At 44.5% G+C, this 23,329-nt stretch overlaps 1 protein-coding gene across 1 annotated transcript in view; it reads left to right on the forward strand.

Annotated features, from left to right (window-relative positions):
* Positions 1-872: 872 nt before the first annotated feature.
* Positions 873-23,329, forward strand: part of PLXDC2 (plexin domain containing 2) — a 390,541-nt gene continuing 368,084 nt past the window's right edge. The window contains exon 1 of the mRNA XM_038393403.2: positions 873-1,719. Coding sequence (XP_038249331.1) covers positions 1,611-1,719 — 109 coding nt within the window. The 5' untranslated portion in view covers positions 873-1,610. The remainder of the gene's footprint in view (positions 1,720-23,329) is intronic.

Consider the following 23,329-nt stretch of genomic DNA (forward strand, 5'->3'; position numbering starts at 1 on the left):
TACTGAACATCTATCACAACCATTTACTTTGCATCAAAAGGGGCTGACTTGTCCAAAAAGCATTACTAGTGACAACTCCTCATTAAATGTGTTTCTTGGGATGAAATATTCCATATGCATCTGCTTTGCACACCAAAAAAAAAAAAAAGTATTTTGAGCAGAGGCATTTATAAAAATCAGGATTCCTGTTCCATAGACTTTGTGCGATATTTCCAGTACTCACCAGTGTAAGGGTTAAATGGAAGGGGCTCTGCTTGGCTACAGTAAAACTTTCCCGAGCCATACCTTGACTTTCCCCACTTACACTGGCTGCTGCTCTTTCACCCACCTCCTGGCTATCCAATAGTTCTAGGGAGCAGATTGTCTCTGTTCCTTTCCCTTGAACCCCGCTTATTCTCCAACCCTCTTTCCCGATCTCCAGCTGATCTAAACGCCAGAAACTGACATAAGCAAAAGTCAGGACCAAGCCAGTGTCTCTAATACTCTTCTTTGCACTTTAGATGGCAGCATCGGGACCATGAAAAACTCACTGAGTTTGAGAGGGGTGGAGGGGTTCAGGGACATTCCTCCCACCAATAACCAAAATGCCTCTTTATCCTCCCGTCTAAGGACACATCCTTTTTTAAGTGGATTCCCTTTCTCCATCCTCCACCAACTCCCCGCCCCCCCCCCATGAACGCTGCCTACGGACACGCTGCTCCTCGCAGAACCCCCCGTCGTGTCTGCCGGGGGCCGGCAGAGCGGTGCCCTCCGGGCGCCAGGGCGGAGCTGGGCTCGCCCGACGTGGGCTGGGGGGCGCTGGGCGCGGAGCTCCCGCCTCTCTCGGCTCGCGCTCCCGAGGAGGGGGTCGGGGGCTCCGCTCTCGCGCTCCCTCGCTCTCAGCCCCAGGGAAGCGCAGCGATTGGGCCGGTCGTTTCCGGCGGCCTGGCCCCGCGAAAGGGGAGCGGGGCCGCTCGGGCCACCCGGCCGGCGGCGCGCGCTCCCCACGTAGGGCCAGGCGCCCGCGCCAGCCCCAGACGCGTTCCCCGCGCGGCTGGCCCCGCCACACACCGGCTTCGCCTGCGGGGCTCCTCGCTGGGACCCTCCCCGGGTCCCGCGCCTTCGCCGGGTCTGCGCCGCCCGCTGCGAGCAGCGGCGCTGCCCTGCTGGCCTGAGCGCACGGGGCTGGAGCAACAAGACGCCCAGCCGGGGGTGGGGGGAGAAACTTGGTTTCTTTCCTCCTCCCCTCGAGCCGCGCAGAGCGGGGTCGCTCCCGTGCCGGCGCTGACGGGCAGGGGGGAGGATTTGCCTTGAACTGCGCGTGGACAGGAGCCACCAGCCCCCCTCCCACTGGGCGGGCTGTGGGGGGGGGGTCCGGCCAGCCGCCGCCGCCGCCGCCGCGAGGAGGGAGAGTTGGGCGCTTGGCGGCCGGAGCGGGGCTTGTCCTCGCCAGCTGCTGCGTTCTTGGGGCTGCTCCCGCCGGAGGGACCGAGGCAGGCGTCTCCCCGCGGCTGGAGGGGAGCCGATGCGAGCCGGCGGCAGCCCGGCCGCGGTGAGCAGTGGGATCTGCCGGACGCTCCCGGGCCCCGCAGGCGAGCGGCGCAGCGAGCGAGCCCGGCAGGCGCGGGGCGATGGCGAGCCCGAGGCACGGCCACTTGGCGGCTGCAGCGCTCTTCCTTGCCCAGTGCTTGGCAGCCCGCTTCCAGCTCGTGGACGGGGAGGCGGCGCGGCGACCTCAGGGTAAGGGCTGCTGCTGAAGTTCCCTTGGCGGGGCTGCTGCGGAGGCGGGGGGAGCGGCCGCTGGGGGTGGGCGAGGCACCCGGCCGGGCACACGCCGATCGGCAGCCCCCGACCGTGGCCTCTGATCCCCCCCACCCCCAGGCGCCAGTGCTGGGTGAGGCCACCCCCCCCATCCTCCCTTTGCTGCACGGCCGAGGAAGATGGTGTCTGCAGTGAGATGCGGCGGTTTGCCCCTTCCCCTGGGCCCGTGGGAGGATCGCTGCCTTGTAGCTGGTGGAGCTGCGGCCTCCCCGCCCCCTCTTCCCGGGCTTATTGTGGGTAAATCGGGGACTGAGGGTCCGGGGGGGATGTGCCTCTCCCGAGTCCCAACTTCTCACTAGGGCGGGCCCCAGGACTCTCAGTCCCAGCCATGATACTTGGGCGGTGGGAGAGCCGCGCTGCAAAGGCAGAATGGCCTGAATTAGTCCCCTAACTGGGCTGAACACTCAGGGAGCCTGAGTCTCCGGGGACCTGTGCCCCGGCCCCGGCCGCCATGGCCTTTCGGAGAGACCCTGCCTTTGTAAAGCTCAGCAATAATTGCCACTTCCCCGCTCTGGCCCTTCGCTCAACTCTCTGTGGCCAGCGGCTTCCAAAAGCGAGCCCCTGTTCTCCCTTGCGCTCAGCGGGTTCCTTGCTGTTACTAAATAGGCTGCTTTCTCCAGGTGGTCTCTAGTAATGGGTGTTGTCTTCACTTATGGTCTGATTTTCAGAGGTGCTGAGCAACTGCAGCTCCCTCTGACTTGAGCTGGAGTTGAGGTTGCCCCTTACCTCTCAAAACCACGTTATAAGTGTCCCTGGTAAACTTTACCTCCCCTCTTCAGCACACGTTAGCACCAGCCCTTTCCCCTGGCACTATGGGCTGACCACGTTTGCTTGTAACTCTTTTAGGGTCCTCTAGTTCAAAACTTTCCTAGAGACACCTGTTAGTGCATCAGGCCAGCCACATGTAGTGGGTTCTCATCAGCTACCCAATCTTTCCCAAATCGTGGTCCCCTTCCTGGTCATCATATCTCATAGACCTCTGCATACTGTAATCCATAGAGGGAACTGCCAGGGAAATCTTGGCATGCTTGGGAAAAGTTGGCTGATGAATCGGGTGGGATAAACATTTTTTAGCATATTAGGAGCCTAAGAATAACAACTGGAAGCTGCTGTGTTTAATATTATGGGTTAGATTTGGAAATGCAAGTATTGTATTATCATTAAACATCCATCTTTAGAGACATAAGGACACTTTACTCTCCCTTTCCTGCCACCCAAAAAGTTAACCCCAAACTGGGTCCTGTAGCCCTTCTACAAATAGTCTGTAAGAAAACTAACCCTGTTTTGCACAGAAGGTTTGATACAAATGTGAAGAGCTGAGTGACTGGAACAGGATAGATGCAGGAGTTTTAAAAACATCCACCTAGGGCTATGCCAGACAGGGAGGGCCTACCACTGAGTTCAGGAATTGCTAAATGACAAGGTAGCCCAGCAGGTTGCTGAGGGCTCTTATGTCAGTTCAGGGAAAACCCAGAAGGAAGGTTTTCATATACTCCTGTTCAGCATGTGTGTGTCCAACCTGGTGCTGCCATTTCTAGGGCTTTGCCTTTAGGAAACCTACACTAATATTATTTACAGTAAATCACTAGAGAAAATAAAGGAAAGGGGTGGGGCTATGAAAAAAATAGATGTAAGGCTGTAGTCTGAGCACATGAGGTTCATTAATCTTCCATTGTAGGTGTGTTTGTGCAGAAGATGTGTCAATAATTTCTTGATTAAATACAGTCTATTGATGAAGTGAATGATCAATGCACAGTGCTGGTCATTCATTGCTGATTTAGGCTTTAGAGTTGCATTATTTTAATAAAGTCTATCTCAGCACTAAATAGAATGGCATATCATCTGCTCATTAATCTTTTATTGGTTTATTAATGTGGTGTGTCTTAACAGGTTAAGGAAAAATATTTAAGCTTTGAATATGATCTATGGTGTAAAGTACCAAGATGATTATTGTAAAGGTGAATTTTATTTTTGTGTTTAAACAAGTCCTGATGAAATAATCTGTAAGAGATAATCTTCTCTCATAACAGTAAAATGGAAATTTTAAATGACAACTTTTGACAGGCAGCTTGTTGTGAGGTTTGTTACCTTTTAAAATCCTGTTTCTGAAAATATGATGTTACTGTCACAAGCATGTTGTTGAAATTCAATAATAGAAACTGAAATTCATTCAGCCTTAATATGTATGGTTCTTTCGTTCTTCGATAGAGAAGCACAATAGATTAATAGACTATATTTCTTACAGCAAGTAGAGAGCGCTGTTTTGCAGAACAAGGAGACCTGAATGCAACAAAAAATATATTTTGAAAGTTATTCCATGAATTTTTATATCCATATGTCCAAGAAATACCATTTTGAAAACGAACATCTGTATTCAACTTCAGTTAATGTGGTCTGAAATGTAAAAAGTGCCATTTAAAAGCTTTACTTATACACTAAGATCAATATCATGCCCCTCAGACGCATTTAAATATAGTCTTCTAAAATTTAAATGGAAACATAAATCTTTGCAGTAACTGCAAATGCTTAATGAGTTTGATTATAGTTTGTGTCTGGGCCGTGTATTATTTACATTCTCAGGAGTAAAATACATTCTTGTAATTGAAATAAAATAAAAATAGAAAGGAATGCAAACAATACATGTGGTATAGATTCTTGAATACCTGGATTAAAGAGAGGATTTTATGGAATGTTATCAAATGAACATCATGATTTCATATAAAACTGACCCACAGTTTGCTGAGCCATGGTTTCGGATAGCTTTTGCCAGCAGTTCAGAACTAGTCCCTTCAAACTTCCTGAGATAATAACCATTTGTCTAGTAGCCTTGAGGTTTGATGTTTAGCAATCAGTAATTTTATAGCAAATGTGTTTGGCTGTAAACAAACAAAAACATTCCTGGTTGTGGAATTAAATTTGAAATATTTGTGCTGTTGATGAATAGGAAGGATATCCACTAGAGGGCAGAACTGTTGTCCTTTGTAACTTTATCTTTCAGCAGGCAAGGTTCTTTTCAAAAGGCTTCAGATCAATTGTCTTATACTATCTTTTTTCTATATTTGTGTTTGTATAAAGCTTCATTTTGCTGACTAGAAATGCATAAATCAGTGGTCAAGGTTCTTAAATGTAAGATTTGGGTATATGTGTGTTTTAAGATAATCATACTGAATATGAAATAAGTTCAGTGAACTGAAAACAATGTTCTTTTGGAAGTTAGCTGAACAATTAAAGCTTCCGGTTGTCTAAGTGAGAGCTTACTAATTGTTGAAGTATTCCCACAAGAAGCCTTGAAAATGTTACTTTTCTGAAAACACGATCAGTCAGAATTAGGAGGCTCTTATTGTAATTTTTATTCCATCAAAGTGTGTTCCAGTGTTTTGGTATAATTTATATTAATTGACAAACAGCCATTTCCAAATATTGCTCTTTAGAAGGGGGATAAAACAATTTTTATTATTAGATTAACCTTTAGCTAATATTCAAACATTCAAACCTGTTGCACTGCTTGAGTTGCTTGTCTGTGTTACTTTTTTCTCATTAGGCATGAGGAGAATTTGCTGATTAATATTTCCTCTTAAATTAGCAAAAGAAACAAACTATTAGGCAGTATATATGTTTGGTAACTTCTGTTTCTTTTGCATAAAAGGTTATACCTTATTTCTGTGAGTTAATGATATTTGTAAATGAAAAATCAATAGAGAAATGCAGGTGGCCATTACTGATACTTGGGTTTAGCAGTAAAGCCAACACATGTCCTATATAAGTAGTATTTAGAATTCCCTTTAAGGAACTCACCTCCATTTATTTACATCCTTACTTTTCCTACTTTCTCCCCTTAATTGTATTATCATTTTTTCTAAATGTGTGGTTTGAAATATTGCTGATATACAAACGTGTTTGTCCCAGATTAGACACACAAGCTTTCAGGTTGATTTGAGTCTCTAAATTCAGGTTTTGTAACATGTTTCTACAAAACTGTAGTAAGATCAGTAGTTATAGTTCATTGACTTTTTAAAAATTACTCTGAAACCAGCTTATCTGTAAACATTCCCTTGCATCATTTGCATCAGACTTGTGACTGGCTTTAAATTTGAAGTTGACTATAAAGCACAGTGGAACTGACTATTGTCCCTTGTCCAAGCTGTCAACAAATATAATTAATGATGAAAAATAAATCAGACTTTTAAAAATTGTCATTTGAGTAACTTAGTTTATTACCACAGGTAAATTAATGTAAAGCAAAACATTAATGGACTGTAGGGGCCATATCCTACCATCTTGTGAAAACCCCAGGGGACTCATGGAAACTCCATGAGATTCAAAAATTGCAATTTCATTGGAATACTTTGAGGGGAATGGACTTGAGGAACTGTGAAGGAGGTAGCAGATGTAGCCAGTATATCTGAGGTATCCATTGGAAATGAGAACTGCAGTCCCATGGTGTACTAGGCCGTATATAGAACTGCCTGCCAAACTTCCTTGAGAAACTCTGCTATTCTTCCTCTGCACTCTAACAAAGCTTAAAAGGATGCAGTCTTGGAACTGGAGTTAGTGTTTCCCAAAGTACTATTGAGTCCTGTGCAGCTATCTACTGGAAATCCACGCCACTCTGAGAGAAACATGCTACACAGAGTATATCTGAATCAAGCTGGTTTTGTTCACAAAGCAGATAGAAAACTTCTTCCAGGTTGAAACATTTGACTGTGTTTCTGAGAGAAAAGGCCCTCTGGGTTCACCAGACTATCTGATGCCCTGAACAGTTTTGCTGGTCAGGACTCTGAATACACCTGCAGAAAGAAAACTCCATCACAGCCACAGTTTCAAAACCTCTCTAAGCTGCAATCTGTCAGACTTGGAGCATGATGGTTCCAACTGGTGTTAAACCATGCCCTATGTGTTTCATACATAACAAGCTGACTGTATAGCTAAGTGATCTGCAAGAGTGATTTTTAAGGTGAAAATGTTATTAGAGTCACCAGATTGAGAGCAGAGGACAAAAGATAGATTGATAAATTTGGAAAGCGTAGACATTCAGTTTTTCACCCAGTTGCTTCAAAAAAAGAAAAAAGAAAAGGCGTACTTGTGGTACCTTAGAGATTAACAAATTTATTTGAGCATAAGCTTTCGTAAGCTACAGCTCACTTCATCGGATGCATGCAGTGGAAAATACAGTGGGGAGATTTTATATACACAGAGAACATGAAAAATGGGTGTTACCGTACACACTGTAACCGGAGTGATCAGGTAAGGTGAGCTATTACCAGCAAGAGAGCCGGGGGGGGGGGGGGAGCCTTTTGTAGTGATAATCAAGGTGGGCCATTTCCAGCAGTTGACAAGAACGTGTGAGAAACAGTGTGTGTGTGTGGCGGGGGGGAATAAACATGGGGAAATAGTTTTACTTTGTGTAATGACACATCCACTCCCAGTCTTTATTCAAGCCCTAAGTTAATTGTATCCAGTTTGCAAATTAATTCCAATTCAGCAGTCTCTCATTGGAGTCTGTTTTGAAGTTTTTTTGTTGAAGAATTGCCACTTTTAGATCTGTAATCGAGTGACCAAAGAGATTGAAGTGTTCTCCGACTGGTTTTTGAATGTTATAATTCTTGACGTCTGATTTGTGTCCATTTATTCTTTTATGTAGAGACTGTCCAGTTTGCCCAATGTATATGGCAGAGGGGCATTGCTGGACCAGTATCCCTGATAATGTCACGGCAAACCTGGTGGCTGAACTTCGTGACTTTGTCTTCACCCATAACTATTTCACATTTGGGGACAATGTATATCTTCAAATCAGTGGCACTGCTATGGGTACCCGCATGGCCCCACAAATAAATGGCTTATGCTCAAATAAATTTGTTAGTCTCTAAGGTGCCACAAGTACTCCTTTTCTTTTTGGGGATACAGACTAACACGGCTGCTACTCTGAAACAGTTACTTCAGTCACTCAAGCAAGTGTACAACCAAATAGCTAATTCTGTTGCAGATATAATTTTCAAAACTATACATGATTAGGCTTATACATGTGCATAAGTTTATGAGTATAGGCTAATGTGTGTGCATTTCACACGCACAACTGCATGCCTATACTCTTTCAGAATTATTGCCCTATTAAGATGTTACCCCATCCAAAGGTCAGATATGTTACTATCACAAAGGCCACTGACAGACAGTAACCAGCTCAATAATGTCTTCTTCTAGAGAAATTAGAAACTCATCTGTGTCTGTCAGTCTTTATGGGTGGAGCAATGATGAACCCTGACTTCAGCTTGGATGATTTAATGATACAACCACAATAAGGTTCTGTTTTCAAAGCCTCACACATCTTCACTCCAAATCTTAACCCCAAATATAATGATCTATATGTATACACCTAGAAATCATTTAGGTTAATAGAAACTGATACTAAAATACAGACAGTTGAGAGCAGTCTGTCTTAAAGTAGACCTCTGCTTTTTCATACTTCCTTTCCCACAGTGGTAAGTGGAATATGATACAAATCAAAATGACATTTGTTTTGGGAGTAATTCTGTCTAATTCTATCCCTGGTTTTCTCCTCACTAATATAACCTAAAGCCAGAGTTTAAAATAGACTCAAAACAGTACCAGGCTTATCATTGCTCAGTGATGAAATTTAATTAGGTCATAACAACACTCTAAAACTCAGACAGCTTATAGCAAAACTTCATTTAAAGCAACGTTTGGGGAGAGGAGATGGGGAGGCACAAGGAAGAGGATTTTAGGATTGTGAGCGAATAGCATTCCTTCTCATCTAGTTCTAACTTGCCAACAGTGTGAGATATCATCAGATCACTGAAGGGCTAATTAGAGATGGGGCTGAGAATGCGGGGGCGAGGGGAGGGAGTGGAATCTAACTTGTTGTTCCCCAATTGGCAAATGTCAGTATTACCAAACTAGAGCATTACAGAAACAAAAAGGAACTAACATCCACCCATGAGATTTCTTTCCACCCTGAAATATATGGAGAAGCCACATCAAGTTCATGTTTCTGTCTCTTGGTGCTCTTTATGGCAAATGAGCATGAAACATACCAGAAAATGCCGTTAGATGCTGTTTGTGAATGCTGTGTGGTTTGTTTAATCATGGAGCACTACCTCACTTAATTTTGTTCTGGCCCTCCTTGATACAGCCCATTTTAGCCTGGCTCCACATATCTTTCCCTCTGCAATCTGCATTCTGCTTTGCTGAGTGTATTTATTAATTCTGGGTTTGAAAGACTTTATGTAATATAGTGACTCCATTGACTAGAACACAAATATGTGGGAACATATTCTCTGCTCATAGTGGTCTTATTCCCTTTGATATGATGTTTGTGTTGATTTCAATGGGAGCGGATCAGGCCTCAGCACTGATGCAGGAGAGACTATTCTGGATCCCCAAAGCACTTATGCGTGCATGTAACTATAAGTATGCAAGAAGTGCCATGGCTTTGCTGGATCGGAATCTATGCTCCTTTGTCAGCAGTATATATAGTTTTAACCTAAGTCTTCTAGATTTCATTGACTACATCCAGAAAAGAGAGCTTTTTAATGTCTAGTTTATTTAGAGTTCCTCCCTCTTGAAATGACTTTGATTCTGTTCAGGTTACACCTATGCAGCTCAACTGGCTTCAGAGGGTAGGATTTAGCCCAATGACTTTTCAGTAGCAATTATGTTACTACTGCATCTTATTGTTTCCTTCTATTAAATTATTATTTTGGCTCTTGTTTTTGATCAGACTTTGACTCTTACAAATCCTGAATGGGCAATATCCAATCTGGGTTTGTAATTCTGACTTTCCTTTATATGAAAGCTCTGGATGGACTGATTGTAAAAGGCAACCTTCTCCCATTGTAACGGTTAGTAGTATTAGCCAAAATTTTCTAATCTGAGTGCATCAAGTTAGTCTTGTAAATCAATGTTCAGGCACCTAAATTTAGTAGCCTGATTTTTGAAGGTGATGAGCACCTCACATTGATCTCAGTGAGATTTTCATGTGCTCAGCCCCTCTGGCACTACATTTATTTATATGCCTAAATATGTATTTAGAAGCTCAACTTTGAATGCCCAGGTTCAAAAATGTTGTCTGAAGCTGCTATTTTCCAACCATTGGAAAGAATTGTGTAAGAGTTTTTCACCCTGATGTTGTTCAAAGATTTGTCTGCTTTGAAAGTGTCATGATTGTGCCAAATCTATATTTAGATGTTTTTGTTCAAACTGAAGACCTTGATTATAACTTCCTGTATTTTATTACTATTTTGTTGCCAAGAAATGGAAGGTTGGGGAGAGAGTGGTAATATTTATATAGGGCCTGCATTGCTTTATGCTCTGTTTCTGGAGAGTCAGCAGAGGGAGTGAAAGACAATGATTCATAGATTCATAGATACTAAGGTCAGAAGGGACCATTCTGATTATCTAGTCCGACCTCCTGCACAACGCAGGCCACAGAATCTCACCCACCCACTCCTATGAAAAACCTCACCTATGTCTGAGCTATTGAAGTCCTCAAATTGTGGTTTAAAGACTTCAAGGAGCAGAGAATCCTCCCTCAAGTGACCCATGCCCCATGCTACAGAGGAAGGCGAAAAACCTCCAGGGCCTCTTCCAATCTGCCCTGGAGGAAAATTCCTTCCTGACCTCAAATATGGTGATCAGCTAAACCCTGAGCACATGGGCAAGATTCACCAGCCAGATACTACAGAAAATTCTTTCCTGGGTAACTCGGATCCCATCCATCTAATATCGCATCTCAGGGGATTAGGCCTATTTACCCTGAATATTTAAAGATCAATTAATTACCAAAATCACATTATCCCATCATACCATTTCCTCCATAAACTTATCGAGTAGAATCTTAAAACCAGATAGATCTTTTGTCCCCACTGCTTCCCTTGGAAGGCTATTCCAAAACTTCACTCCTCTGATGGTTAGAAACCTTCGTCTAATTTCAAGTCTAAACTTCCCGGTGGCCAGTTTATACCCATTTGTTCTTGTGTCCACATTGGTGCTGAGCTTAAATAATTCCTCTCCCTCTCCTGTATTTATCCCTCTGATATATTTATAGAGAGCAATCATATCTCCCCTCAACCTTCTTTTAATTAGGCTAAACAAGCCAAGCTAATCAAGCCAAGCAATGAACAAATCCTGTCCTGAAAACCATACTTGTATCATATAAAATGTTGAGTTGGAGTCAAAGTCTGTTTTTTGGATTTCTGTGTGGCTCTCTTTGATGTCAGTAGAAGACCTGATGTCTGGAAAATCTGTGCCTGCCTTACCTTGTAGACATACAATGCCAAAGTTGGGCACTGATGGTGAAATCCAGGGGCTTAGTGTCCAGTCCAACCAGTGAGCTGAGAGGTAGATGTCTCCCTGGAAGTGACAGTGAAGCAGAAGGACTCTTCCCATCACTGTCCACTGCAGAGCTGTTGCATGAAGACCACTTCAGCCCAGTGGATGATGTAGCATTTGCTGTCCTAGTGCGTCTTTGTAACAAGGGGAGGACTAGGAGGATCAGGGTGGATTTGATTTAAATCGCTAGTCAGGAAGTGATTAATCATGTTTTTCTACATAAAAGTGCATTCTTGTTGGTTGTTATAACCTTAATACATATTCTTCACAACTCAGAGATAGACGTAGGTTTCATTTTTAGAAGGTTCACACTGTACATTTTTAAACAGAGATTTATTTTGAAAACTTTTCAGATTAGTTTTACAGGTATATCAGAAAATGAATGAGTGTTTGGTTATTTCATTTACCAAAGGTAATTGAAGCAGATATTTATGAAGTCATTGGGAGCTGAGCTATCTCCAATTCAACAGGTTAATCATTAATATTTGGAGGATTTTCTTGCCATCTGTATTAGGAGGAGAACATCACCAGACAGACATCGATATTGTTTTATTTAACTAAAACAACAATGTTATGTATTCTGGATTATTTTCTTCAACAGCAAACATATAATATTTCAACTAAACAAGCATATGTCCCTCGCTTCTCACATTTATCTCCCAACTTCTTCTCCTTGTCCAGATCTGTTCCACCCCCAACAATCTTCTATTCATTGAACTTTTTGAAACTTTGCACTTTTAGAGAGAGGTAAGGGATTGACTCTGTATACACAGATTTGCAGAGGGACAATAGAGTTGAGGTCTGTTTTTTCTCACCTCTATATATTATTTATTTATTTAAAACATTTTTGCTGTTAACAAGTATGTTACCTCTGGAGACACCAAATCCACAGTTCTCAAACTGCAAAACTAAGCATCTCTGATGGTATCTTCTAGACTGAGCACTGAGTCCCACTGGAAAGATTAACCTAAATAATCTATACAGAAACCTGTAGAGCCCCATAAAATGTGGTCCCTAATCCATGAACTATTGGAGCTCATTTACAAAACTTTTCTTAAACATTACATGATTATATTCTCATACTATAGAATTAGAATTTATAATCCCTGTTCCATTATGAGATAACTTTGAGCTATAGTTTTAATTAAGATAGGGTTTTTTCCTCAAAAAGCATTTTATCAAAAAAATCCGATTGAAATAAAAAATCCATCTTTTTAAAATCATTAATTTTTGTCCACCCTGTGGAGGATATACTTAAAGGAAGCTATCTAGGCCCTGCACTTCACCCATGGTATGCCGCTCCTCTCTATGCACTACCACACACAGATTTCCTGCAGAGTTGGGCTCTGAATTGTACACTTCCTCCTCTGCCCCCAGACCCAACATACTTTCGTTGCCTAGAAAACTGCACTAGTTGAATTGCTGTGGATACCTCTGTGACACCCAAGCTGGGGGACTGGGAGTACCTCAATAAGGCAGCAGGTACAAAGCCATTTTGGATTGTGAGCTATATAAGAAACAGGGTAGGTGTAGCAAAACTTGCTACTGTAGATGGAAAGAAATAAAATGAGTTCAAATGGGCATAGTTTTTTTTTTTAAGTCTGTGTAGGTATTACAAGCCCTCAAAGAGAGAGTACAGAAATAGAAAGGGTAGAGAATACTTGACAGCTCCCTTTAACACCAGTGGTTATTTTGATTAGAGTGGGTCAAAAGATTTTCAGCACAACAGTTTTCCATTGGAAAATGCAGTTTTGTTTGGATTCTGACCAAATTTTCAATGAGAAGGTGTCAAAACAAATTTGTGTGACTTTCACATTTTGTTTCAGAGTCAAAATGTTTCCTTTTAACTTTGTTTTAGTTTGTTAAAGCCTTAATATTATTTTATTTTAATATATTTAATATTTTATAAGGTAAAGTTTCAACATTACCTAAGAAAGCAGTTTCTGAATCACTTTTTTTGGAGGGGGTGAGTGGGGGATTTCCATTCTGCGAGAGATTTTGATTTTTTGCTCCACCTGGGAATGAAAACACATTTCAAAATGTCAGAATTCCTAAGGGCTGGAAATTCCATTTTCTGACTACCTTTAACTGTGAGTCCTCATTGTTTGAGCATTTTTGACCACATGCTGTGATCTCTTTCAAAACCGATCATTTTGCTTTGTGAAAACTGCAGTTTGGGTTGTTGTGGGATGGCTGAAATGAACAGTCCAGCTGGGTCATTGGCCTGGGTTTAGTGAACTCCTGGCTTTATGGCATATTGCTCATTCAGGCTTGCTTCTTAGTTAATATTGAAATTCATGAGGGAATTAAATTAAAAGAGGGCACATTCTCCAGATTGCAGCTGCTGTAAAGATAATAGACTTATGGGTTATTTGCACTGAAGACATTTATGGACTGGAAGCTTAGCATTTGGTATATTGCAAAACCCTGGCCTCAGTATCAGCACAAATTATTACTGGATCCTAATCAGAACACATACATACTGATGGAAATGATCTTCTTAATATAAAGGAAATAGATAAAACATTACTTGCTTATAGATTAATGCCACCTTTGTTTATCATTTCATATATTTTAACATCTTACTAATTTTTCAGATATTTTTAACCACGTATATTTAGCAAGTATATTTAAGATAATATTTTATAATTGAAGTGGTATAGGGGTTGCATGATACAGTGGAATCTGTTTCTGAATCTGAAATCTCTGAAATGCAGAGATTTCAAATTTAAGTTAAACAAAAAAAAAAAAACAAAAAACCCCACTCCAACAAAACAAAACCCCCCAAACCAAAACCTTATCCAAGAAACAAATGAAAGGAGAAACAACACCAGATTTTACTGACAAAAACTGTATTTTTGGTTTCCCAAAACTTTCTCCTTCACTGCTAATGCTGCAAGTCATTGGCAGCATTGCCTTTTTTCCAGTATAAAAAACCCAACAAAAAACGACTGACAAAACAGTGTTTAGCATACCACCTTTACTATATCCTGTTTACTTACTCTGCCTTGGTCTACACTAGAAGTTGAGGTCGAATTTAGCAGCATTAAATCTATTTAACCCTGCATCCGTCCACATGACGAAGCTCTTTTTTTGACTTAAAGGGTTCTTAAAATTGATTTCCTTACTCCACCCCCGACAAGTGGATTAGCGCTGAAATTGGCCTTGCTGGGTCGAATTTGGGGTACTGTAGACACAATTAGATGGTATTGGCCTCTGGGAGCTATCCCAGAGTGCTCCATTGTGACTGCTCTGGACAGCACTCTCAACTCAGATGCACTGGCCAGGTAGACAGGAAAAGGCCCACAAACTTTTGAATTTCAATTTCCTGTTTGGCCAGCGTGGCAAGCTGCAGGTGACCATGCGGAGCTCATCAGCAGAGGTGACCATGATGGAGTCCCAGAATCGCAAAAGAGCTCCAGCATGGACTGAAAGGGAGGTACAGGATCTGATCGCTGTATGGGGAGAGGAATCCGTGCTATCAGAACTATGTTCTAGTTTTCGAAATGCCAAAACATTTGTGAAAATCTCCCAGGGCATGAAGGACAGAGGCCATAACAGGGATCCGAAGCAGTGCCGCGTGAAACTTAAGGAGCTGAGGCAAGCCTACCAGAAGCCAGAGAGGCGAACGGCCACTCCGGGTCAGAGCCCAAAACATGCTGCTTCTATGATGAGCTGCATGCCATTTTAGGGGGTTCAGCCACCACTACCCCAGCCGTGTTGTTTGACTCCTTCAATGGAGATGGAGGCAACACAGAAGCAGGTTTTGGGGATGAGGAAGATGATGATAACGATGATGAGGTTGTAGATAGCTCACAGCAAGCAAGTGGAGAAACCGGTTTTCCCGACAGCCAGGAACTGTTTCTCACCCTGGACCTGGAGCCAGTACTCCCCCGAACCCACCCAAGACTGCCTCCTGGACCCGCCAGGCGGAGAAGGGAGCTCTGGTGAGTGTACCTTTTAAAAATACTGTACATGGTTTAAAAGCAAGCATGTTTAATGATTAATTTGCCTTGGCATTCGCGGTGCTCCTGCATGTACTCCCAAAGCCTTTGCAAAAGGTTTCTGGGGAGGGCAACCTTATTGCGTCCACCATGGTAGGACACTTTACCACTCCAGGCCAGTAGCACGTACTTGGGAATCATTGTAGAACAAAGCATTGCAGTGTATGTTTGCTGGCGTTCAAACAACATCGGTTCCTTATCTCTCTGTGTTATCCTCAGGAGAGTGATATCATTCATGGTCACCTGGTTGAAATAGGGTGCTTTTCTTAAGGGGACATTTAGAGGTGCCTGTTCCTGCTGGGCTGTTTGCCTGTAGCTGAACAGAAATGTTCCCCGCCGTTAGCCACGGGAAGTGGGAAGGAATGAGGGGCTAGCCACACGGTGGAGGGAGGCAAAATGCGACCTTGGAACGAAAGCACATGTGCTATGTATGTAATGTTAACAGCAAGGTTTACCGTGAAAGAGTGTACCCATTGTTCTATAAAATGTGTCTTTTTAAATACCACTGTCCCTTTTTTTTCTCCACCTGCTGCATGTGTTTCAAGGATCACAGGATCTTCTCCTTCCCAGAGGCTAGCGAAGATTAGAAGGTGGAAAAAACGCACTTGCGATGAAATTTTCTCTGAGCTCATGCTGTCCTCCCACACTGCCAGAGCACAGACGAATGCAGTGGAGGCAGACAATGTCAGAGTGCAGGAAAGCACAAAGTGACCGGGAGGAGAGGTGGTGGGCTGAAGAGAGTAAGTGGCGGGCTGAAGAGAGGGCTGAAGCTGAAAGGTGGCGGCAGCGTGATGAGAGGAGGCAGGATTCAATGCTGAGGCTGCTGGAGGATCAAAGTAATATGCTCCAGTGTATGGAAAGGCAGCAGGAACACAGACTGCTGCTACAGCCCCTGTGTAACCAACTGCCCTCCTCTCCAAGTTCCATAGTCTCCTCACCCAGACGCCCAAGAACTCGGTGGGGGGGGCCCTCCGGCCACCCAGCCACTCCACCCCAGAGGATTGCCCAAGCAACAGAAGGCTGGCATTCAATAAGTTTTAAAGTTTTAAACTTTTAAAGTGCTGTGTGGCCTTGTCCTTCCCTCCTCCACCATCCCTCCTAGGCTACCTTGGTAATTATCCCCCTATTTGTGTGATGAATTAATAAAAAATGCATGAATGTGAAGCAACAATGACTTTATTGCCTCTGCAAGCGGTGATGGAAGGGAGGAGGGGAGGGTGGTTAGCTTACAGGAAAGTAGAGTGAACCAAGGGGCGGGGGGTTTCATCAAGGAGAAACAAACAGACCTTTCGCACCGTTGCCTGGCCAGTCATGAGACAGGTTTTCAAAGCTTCTCTAATGCGCACCATGCCCTCCTGTGCTCTTCTAACTGCCCTGGTGTCTGGCTGTGCGTAACCAGCGGCGAGGTGATTTGCCTCCACCTCCCATCCCACCATAAATGTCTCCCCCTTACTCTCACAGATATTGTGGAGCGCACAGCAAGCAGTAGTAACAGTGGGAATATTGGTTTCTCTGAGGTCTAACCGAGTCAGTAAACTGTGCCAGCACGCTTTTAAACATCCAAATGCACATTCTACCACCATTCTGCACTTGCTCAGCCTATAATTGAACAGCTTCTGACTACTGTCCAGGGTGCCTGTGTATGGCTTCATGAGCCATGGCATTAAGGGGTAGGCTGGGTCCCAAGGATAATTATAGGCATTTCAACATCCCCAACAGTTATTTTCTGGTCCAGGAATAAAGTCCCTTCCTGCAGCTTTTGAAACAGACCAGAATTCCTGAAGAAGCGAGCGTCATGTACCTTTCCCGGCCATCGCACGTTGATGTTGCTGAAACGTCCCTTGTGATCCAGCAGTGCTTGCAGCACTATTGAAAAGTACCCCTTGTGGTTTATGTACTCGCCGGCTTGGTGCTCTGGTGCCAAGATAGGGATATGGGTTCTGTCTATTGCCCCACCACAGTTAGGAAATCCCATTGCAGCAAAGCCATCCGCTACGACCTGCACATTTCCAGGGTCACTACCCTTGATATCAGCAGATCTTTGATTGCGTTGGCTACTTGCATCACAGCAGTAGATTTGCTCACTCCAAATTGATTCCCGACAGACTGGTAGCTGTCTAGTATTGCAAGCTTCCAGAGGGCTATTGCCACTCGCTTCTCAAGGGCTGAGGGCTGCTCTCATCTTGGTATTCTTGCGCCTCAGGGCAGGGGAAAGCAAGTCACAAAGTTCCATGAAAGTTCCCTTATGCATGCGAAGGTTTTTCAGCCACTGGGAATCATCCCAGACCTGCAACACTTTGCAGTCCCACCAGTCTGTGCTTGTTTCCCGAGCCCAGAATCGGCACTCCACCGCATGAACCTGCCCCATTAGCACCATGATGCCCACATTGCCAGGGCCCGTGCTTTGAGAGAAGTCTGTATCCATGTCCTCGTCACCGCGCTGACATCGCCTACTTGCCCGGTTTCGCTTTGCTAGGTTCTGGTGCTGCATATACTGCTGGATAATGTGTGTGGTATTTAATGTGCTCCTAATTGCAAAAGTGATCTGAGCAGGCTCCATGCTTGCCGTGGTATGATTTCTGCACAGAAAAAAGGCGCGGAACGATTGTCTGCCGTTGCTCTGATGGAGGGAGGGGTGACTGACGACATGGGTTACAGGGTTGGCTTACAGGGAATTAAAATCAACAAAGGGGGTGGCTTTGTGAGAAACAGAATGGCCCCCTCAAGGATAGAACTCAAAACTGGTTCTAGCAGGCCGTTGATTTCACGGAGGGAGGGAGGAGAAAATGAATACAAAACAAATCTAGTTTATTTCTTGTTTTGATCCACTTCGTCTATCTTTAAACATCTTGCTGGCAGCAGACTGCAGTACGACTGCTAGCCATCGTCATTTCCTGGATGCTCGGCAGAAGACGGTGCAGTATGACTGCTGGCCATTGTCTTCTGCTGACCGCAGATTAAAAGATAGTGCACTGCGGGTAGGACTGAATTGCCATGAGACAAAACTTAAAAGGGAAATGACCTGGCTGAGTCACTCCCATGTTTGCCCAGGCGCCCCGATCTCATCGAGGTCAGTTAAAAGAGCACTCTGGACTACGCTGATGATGGTTACTAGTCATACTGCACTGTCTGCTGCCAAAAGGCAATAAACTGCTGCTGTGTAGCAATGCAGTACCACATCTGCCAGGACCCAGGAGACATACGGTGACTGTTAACTGAGCAGGCTCCATGCTTGCCGTGGTATGGCGTCTGCACAGGTAACTCAAGAAAAAAGGCGCAAAATGATTGTCTGCCCTTGCTTTCACGGAAGGAGGGAGGGAAGGGGGCCTGACGATATGTACCCAGAACCACCTGCAACAATGTTTTAGCCCCATCAGGCATTGGGATTTCTCCCCAGAATTCAAATGGGCGGTGGAGACTGCAGGAACTGTGGGATAGCTACCCACAGTACAATGCTCCATAAGTCGACGGTTGCCTCGGTACTGTGGACACGCTCCGCTGACTACATGCACTTAGAGGATTTGTGTGGGGACGCACACAATCGACTGTATAAAAACACTTTCTACAAAACCGACTTCTATAAATTCGACCTAATTTCATAGTGTAGACATACCCTAAGTGTGGCCTGGCAAAGCAAAGCCACACTTGCTGGAGATTCAGCTCATTAGACTTTGTTAGTCCCTCATTGGCACCCTATGCAGGATTATGTGGATGCTCACCCTCGACTGAGAACTTAATTATCTTTTTTTTTTCTCATTCAACCGAAATTAAATTGGAACACTTCTTGGAGAAGCCTAAATGATCTAAAACAGGTGGTGTTCCTTTGATATTAGTCATAAAGTTGAGTTTGAATGGAAAAGAATACCATTATCTATAACGGGTCTCAAACTCAAATGACCACAAGGGCCACATGAGGACTAGTACATTGGCTCGAGGGCCACATCACTGACCCCCCCCACGCAGCCCTGGCCCTGCCCCTACTCCACTCCTTCCATGAGGCCCTGCCCCTGCCTCCATTCCAGCCCCTTCCCTGAAATCCCCACCCCAACTCCACCCCCTCCCTGCCCCCAGGGAGTGCAGGGTGCAGCTCAGGGCAGGGGGTTGGGGTGCAGGAGGGGTGTGGGGTGTGGCAGGGAGCTCAGGGCAGTGGGTCGGGGTGCAGGGTGCAGCAGGGGACTCAGGGCAGGGGGTCGGGGTGCAGGAGGTATGTGAGGTGCGGCGGGGGTTGGGGTGCAGCAGGGGGCTCAGGGCAGGGGGTCGGGGTGTGAGGTGCAGCAGGGGGTTGGGGTGCAGGAGGGGTGTGGCAGGGGGCTCAGGGCAAGGGTCGAGGGGTGTGGGGTGCAGCAGGGGGTTGGGTGCAGGATGGGTTTGGGATGCAGCAGGGGGCTCAGCTGCAGGAGGGGTTTGAGGGGCGGGTCCAGCCCAGCACGCACCAGGGGCAGGGCAGGCTCCCTCCCTGCCTGCCTGCCCTGCCCCTGCGCTGCTCTGGGAAGTGGCCGGAACCGGGGGGGCACAGGGATCTGTGTTGCCCTGGCCGCGCCTCCAAGTGCTGCACCTCCAGGCACCGCCCCCCGCAGCTCCCATTGGCTGGGAAAGGGGACCTGCGGCCAATGGGAGCTTCGGGGAAGGTACCTGGAGACGCGGCCAGGGCAACACAGACCCCTGTGCCCCCACCCACCACCTACGTCCCAGCAACTTCCTGGAGAGGTGAGGCGGCAGGGTAGGCAGGCAGGGAGCCTGCCCTGCCCCCAGTGCGCGCTGGGCCGGGCCGGGCCGGGCCGGAGCCGCTCTAGGTAAACGCTGGGGGCACCGCGGGAAGCTGGCGGTCCGCAGAAAATAACCCCGCGGGCTGCATGCATGTTTGAGACCCCTGATCTATCATCATTTTTTATTAAGAAGCCTCTTAGACCTGCAAAAGAGGCTAGTTCTTAATTATAATTGAAGACTGCTAGGATTGGCAGTTCTGTTATGAGGGACTTGGCCACACAAGGTCCAACCTTTTGGGCAAATTTCACTTTTTGGGGGAGTAGATTGGGGTGTGGATTTCAGATATTTCAGCTTCTGTGAATTGGTCTCATCCTTTAATGTTTGCAACAGTCCAAGCGCAAATCTTGCTGCTTCTCTCATTTTGGTCTGTGAACTCTCCATCATCCAGCACCAAAGTTGCTCCTCCAGAATGGGCTTGTGATTTATTTAAACCTTGAAATCCAAATCTGCAAATCACTCCTCCCTATTCCAGGCCATGTTTCTCTCTAGGTCTGTCTAGTTAGCCTCATCACCATAGTATTTGAGCACCTCACTAATATTAGTGAATTTATCCTCTGGGCAGTAGGGTGATATTGTCCCAATTTTACAGATTGGGAATCAAGATTTGGAGACTGTGAGTAATTTGCTTAAGGTCACATGGAGGTCTTTGACAGAGCCAAGATTTAAACAAACTCCAGAGTTTGAACTCTATGGCCATCATCCATTCTACTTCATAGCAAATGAATCACTTTCTTCCAATATACCCCCAAATTTCACCAACGTTCAGGGGTTTGGCACCCCCAATCCAGGGCTGTAATTGACCCCAGCTGACTCTAAATTCACAAATTCAACTTGTGGAGGGCACAACTTCACTTCTATCTCCTTCTATCTAAAAAAATCACAGGCCAAATGGCCAGTGACTTTAGTCTTTCTGTTGGGCCCCATCTGACTTCTCATTCTACTAAAGGTGTTATTTTAGAGCTCCCTGTAAATTGCACTTCCTACTTCTCCGTGCATTCATGAATGGAAAGCCTGAATTGAGGAAGTAGCCACCTGTGAACTTGACTTATTTTTTCATTTGGTTGCAGTTAGGGAGGAAGAGAACTGCAGCTAGGGTCTAATCCTGCAAGGTGCCAAGTGCCTGCAGTTGTTCATAGACAGTCATTTGTGTGCACAGTTCTGTAGGTGCACTCCTTAGTGTGTGGGCATGACAAAATTTCCATATAAACACAGGGCTGGATCCTCACACCCACTGAGAATCTGGAACGCTGTTGCTATCACTAGCTAGTACTATTGACAATACCCACAGAATTGCAAGAGCAAATGACTGTGTTTGTAAGACTAAAGGCTACATCCTGCAAATTTGGCCTCTGAGAGTTATACTTATGATGAAATAAAGGAACAAGCCACAATAATTGTTATAAATTCTAGTATTATATTGCACAAATGTAATAGCACCACTAACTGGGAGTGTGTGTTCCATGAACTTTTAAGCACAAGCATTACCAACATATGCAGAATAGCCTGTGCTTGTCGTGCTCTAATATAAATCATGTTGAAGTTTCCTGCAGAGTGAAAGGGTATGAATCCAAATGGAGTCAATCACTATACCATCTAATAAAATCACTATTCTTTGGTGTCTGCTAGTTTTGTAGTGATGTAGCCTGGTGTGTACCTACAAGAGCTCTGGTAGGTGGTTGAGAAAAGGAGGCAGAAACAAATTTCTAAAAGTAACTCTTGTATTTATCTTGCAGTGTTTTTCTAAACCTGAAAAAGGGATTCACGCGATCCTTTCCAGAGGATCACTGAACCTCAAAAGATGGATTCTGTCCTTTGAAATGTCTCAGTTTACATCTTTAGGCTCCCATTCAGGGAAGCAACTCCATTAGAACCACACTAAAATATGTGCTTGATGTTCCATTAAAGTCAATGGAATTTAAGCATATGGTTAATATTAAACATGCTTAAATGCTGCCCTGAAAATGAATGGACTTAAGCACATGTTGTATAGTTTTTTTCTGAGTCAGGGCCATAGAGCTCAGATTGCCATGAGGCACAGTACATTGCTGGTATATAGTTGTAATATCCCAAAAGGGTCTCTAGAAGGAATTATACTCTGTAGGCTGGTACAGAAAGAGATTTATGGTGCTGTCTCCTCCATGCTCCATTGGGGTGTTGTGCAAACAGGAGGAATACAGAGAGAGTAGTCCCTGCTTTTCTGTATGTGCCCTCACCACACTCCCCCATAAGGACCAGGAATGATCTCACTTACCCTGTACAAATGATATTTAAGAGCTATACAAACCAAATATTCTCTTATAATTTATAATCTCCTGGTAATGAGGGAGTGAAATATGGCCTGATCTTGAGTGGTGCCTCAGCTGCCATTAAGGTCAATCTGTGGAAGTGTAAACACCTACCACATGCTACTACTTTACTTTAGGTTAATGATCTTTACACAGACAAAATTCCCATTAAACTCAGAGAATGGCTCAGAAATATTAATGAATCATCATCCTTCTCCCAGGTGTGCATAGATAATTCTCTGTAAGTTTTTTAGGACAGGGAAGTTATCATCAGGTATGTCTGCAAAGCGCATAGTAGTCAGTAGGTGCTGTATAAATAATAATCTCCTCTTTGTAACTTTGGATATGTTCCTTCTCTGTTTGTATTCAAATCCCCTTCTCTTATCCTTATTGCACTATTTGATGGTGCTACTGAGTGAAGGTGTATTCCATACTAATGTTCTCACTGAAGTTAAAAACTCCTGTGCCACAGAGCACTACCCATGTTCAGTGACCTTCTGCACTGCACAACTATGTCTTGTGGATGGTAATAAACATCATACTCTGTAAGCACTGATCAACACTGATGCTGCTTTGCTGGGCCAGCCATATTCCCCACCATGACACTCTCAACCACCAAAACTGCCCCTCTTTTGTTGGGGAAATGCCTTCTGGACTTTTATTTAGAATTAAATATTTGGAAGACCATTGAATTCCAAAGTGTTTTTAATACCACTACCTGGCTGGTGAACACACCGTCACCAAAAGATTCAGTTGTACAATAAGGTTACACGTGATGGACATAAACTAAATAATCAGCCAGACCTTCTGAAATACCTAGCTAGAGACAGGTCCAGGTGGCATTCGATCTGCAAGGAGGGATGATGATAACCTATTTGAGGCTGTCAACAAAGGAGGAGGGAAAGTGAGAGTAGTTTTGCATTTATTGTAATAAAACACACAAAAGAATTGCTACTCTCTTAGGCCCTGGTCCAGCACAGCTCTTAAGCTCATGGTTAAATTTAATAACTTGCTTTAGTCTCATTTTAAGTCAATGACACTTAAGTATGTACTTATAGTTAAGTACATGCTTAAATGTGTTGCTGAATTGTGGCCTTAGCACTTACCGTATCCAGAAGTTCTGAAAAA

This window comes from Dermochelys coriacea, chromosome 2 (assembly GCF_009764565.3).
Source record: "Dermochelys coriacea isolate rDerCor1 chromosome 2, rDerCor1.pri.v4, whole genome shotgun sequence".
In the NCBI taxonomy this organism is placed as follows: domain Eukaryota; kingdom Metazoa; phylum Chordata; order Testudines; family Dermochelyidae; genus Dermochelys; species Dermochelys coriacea.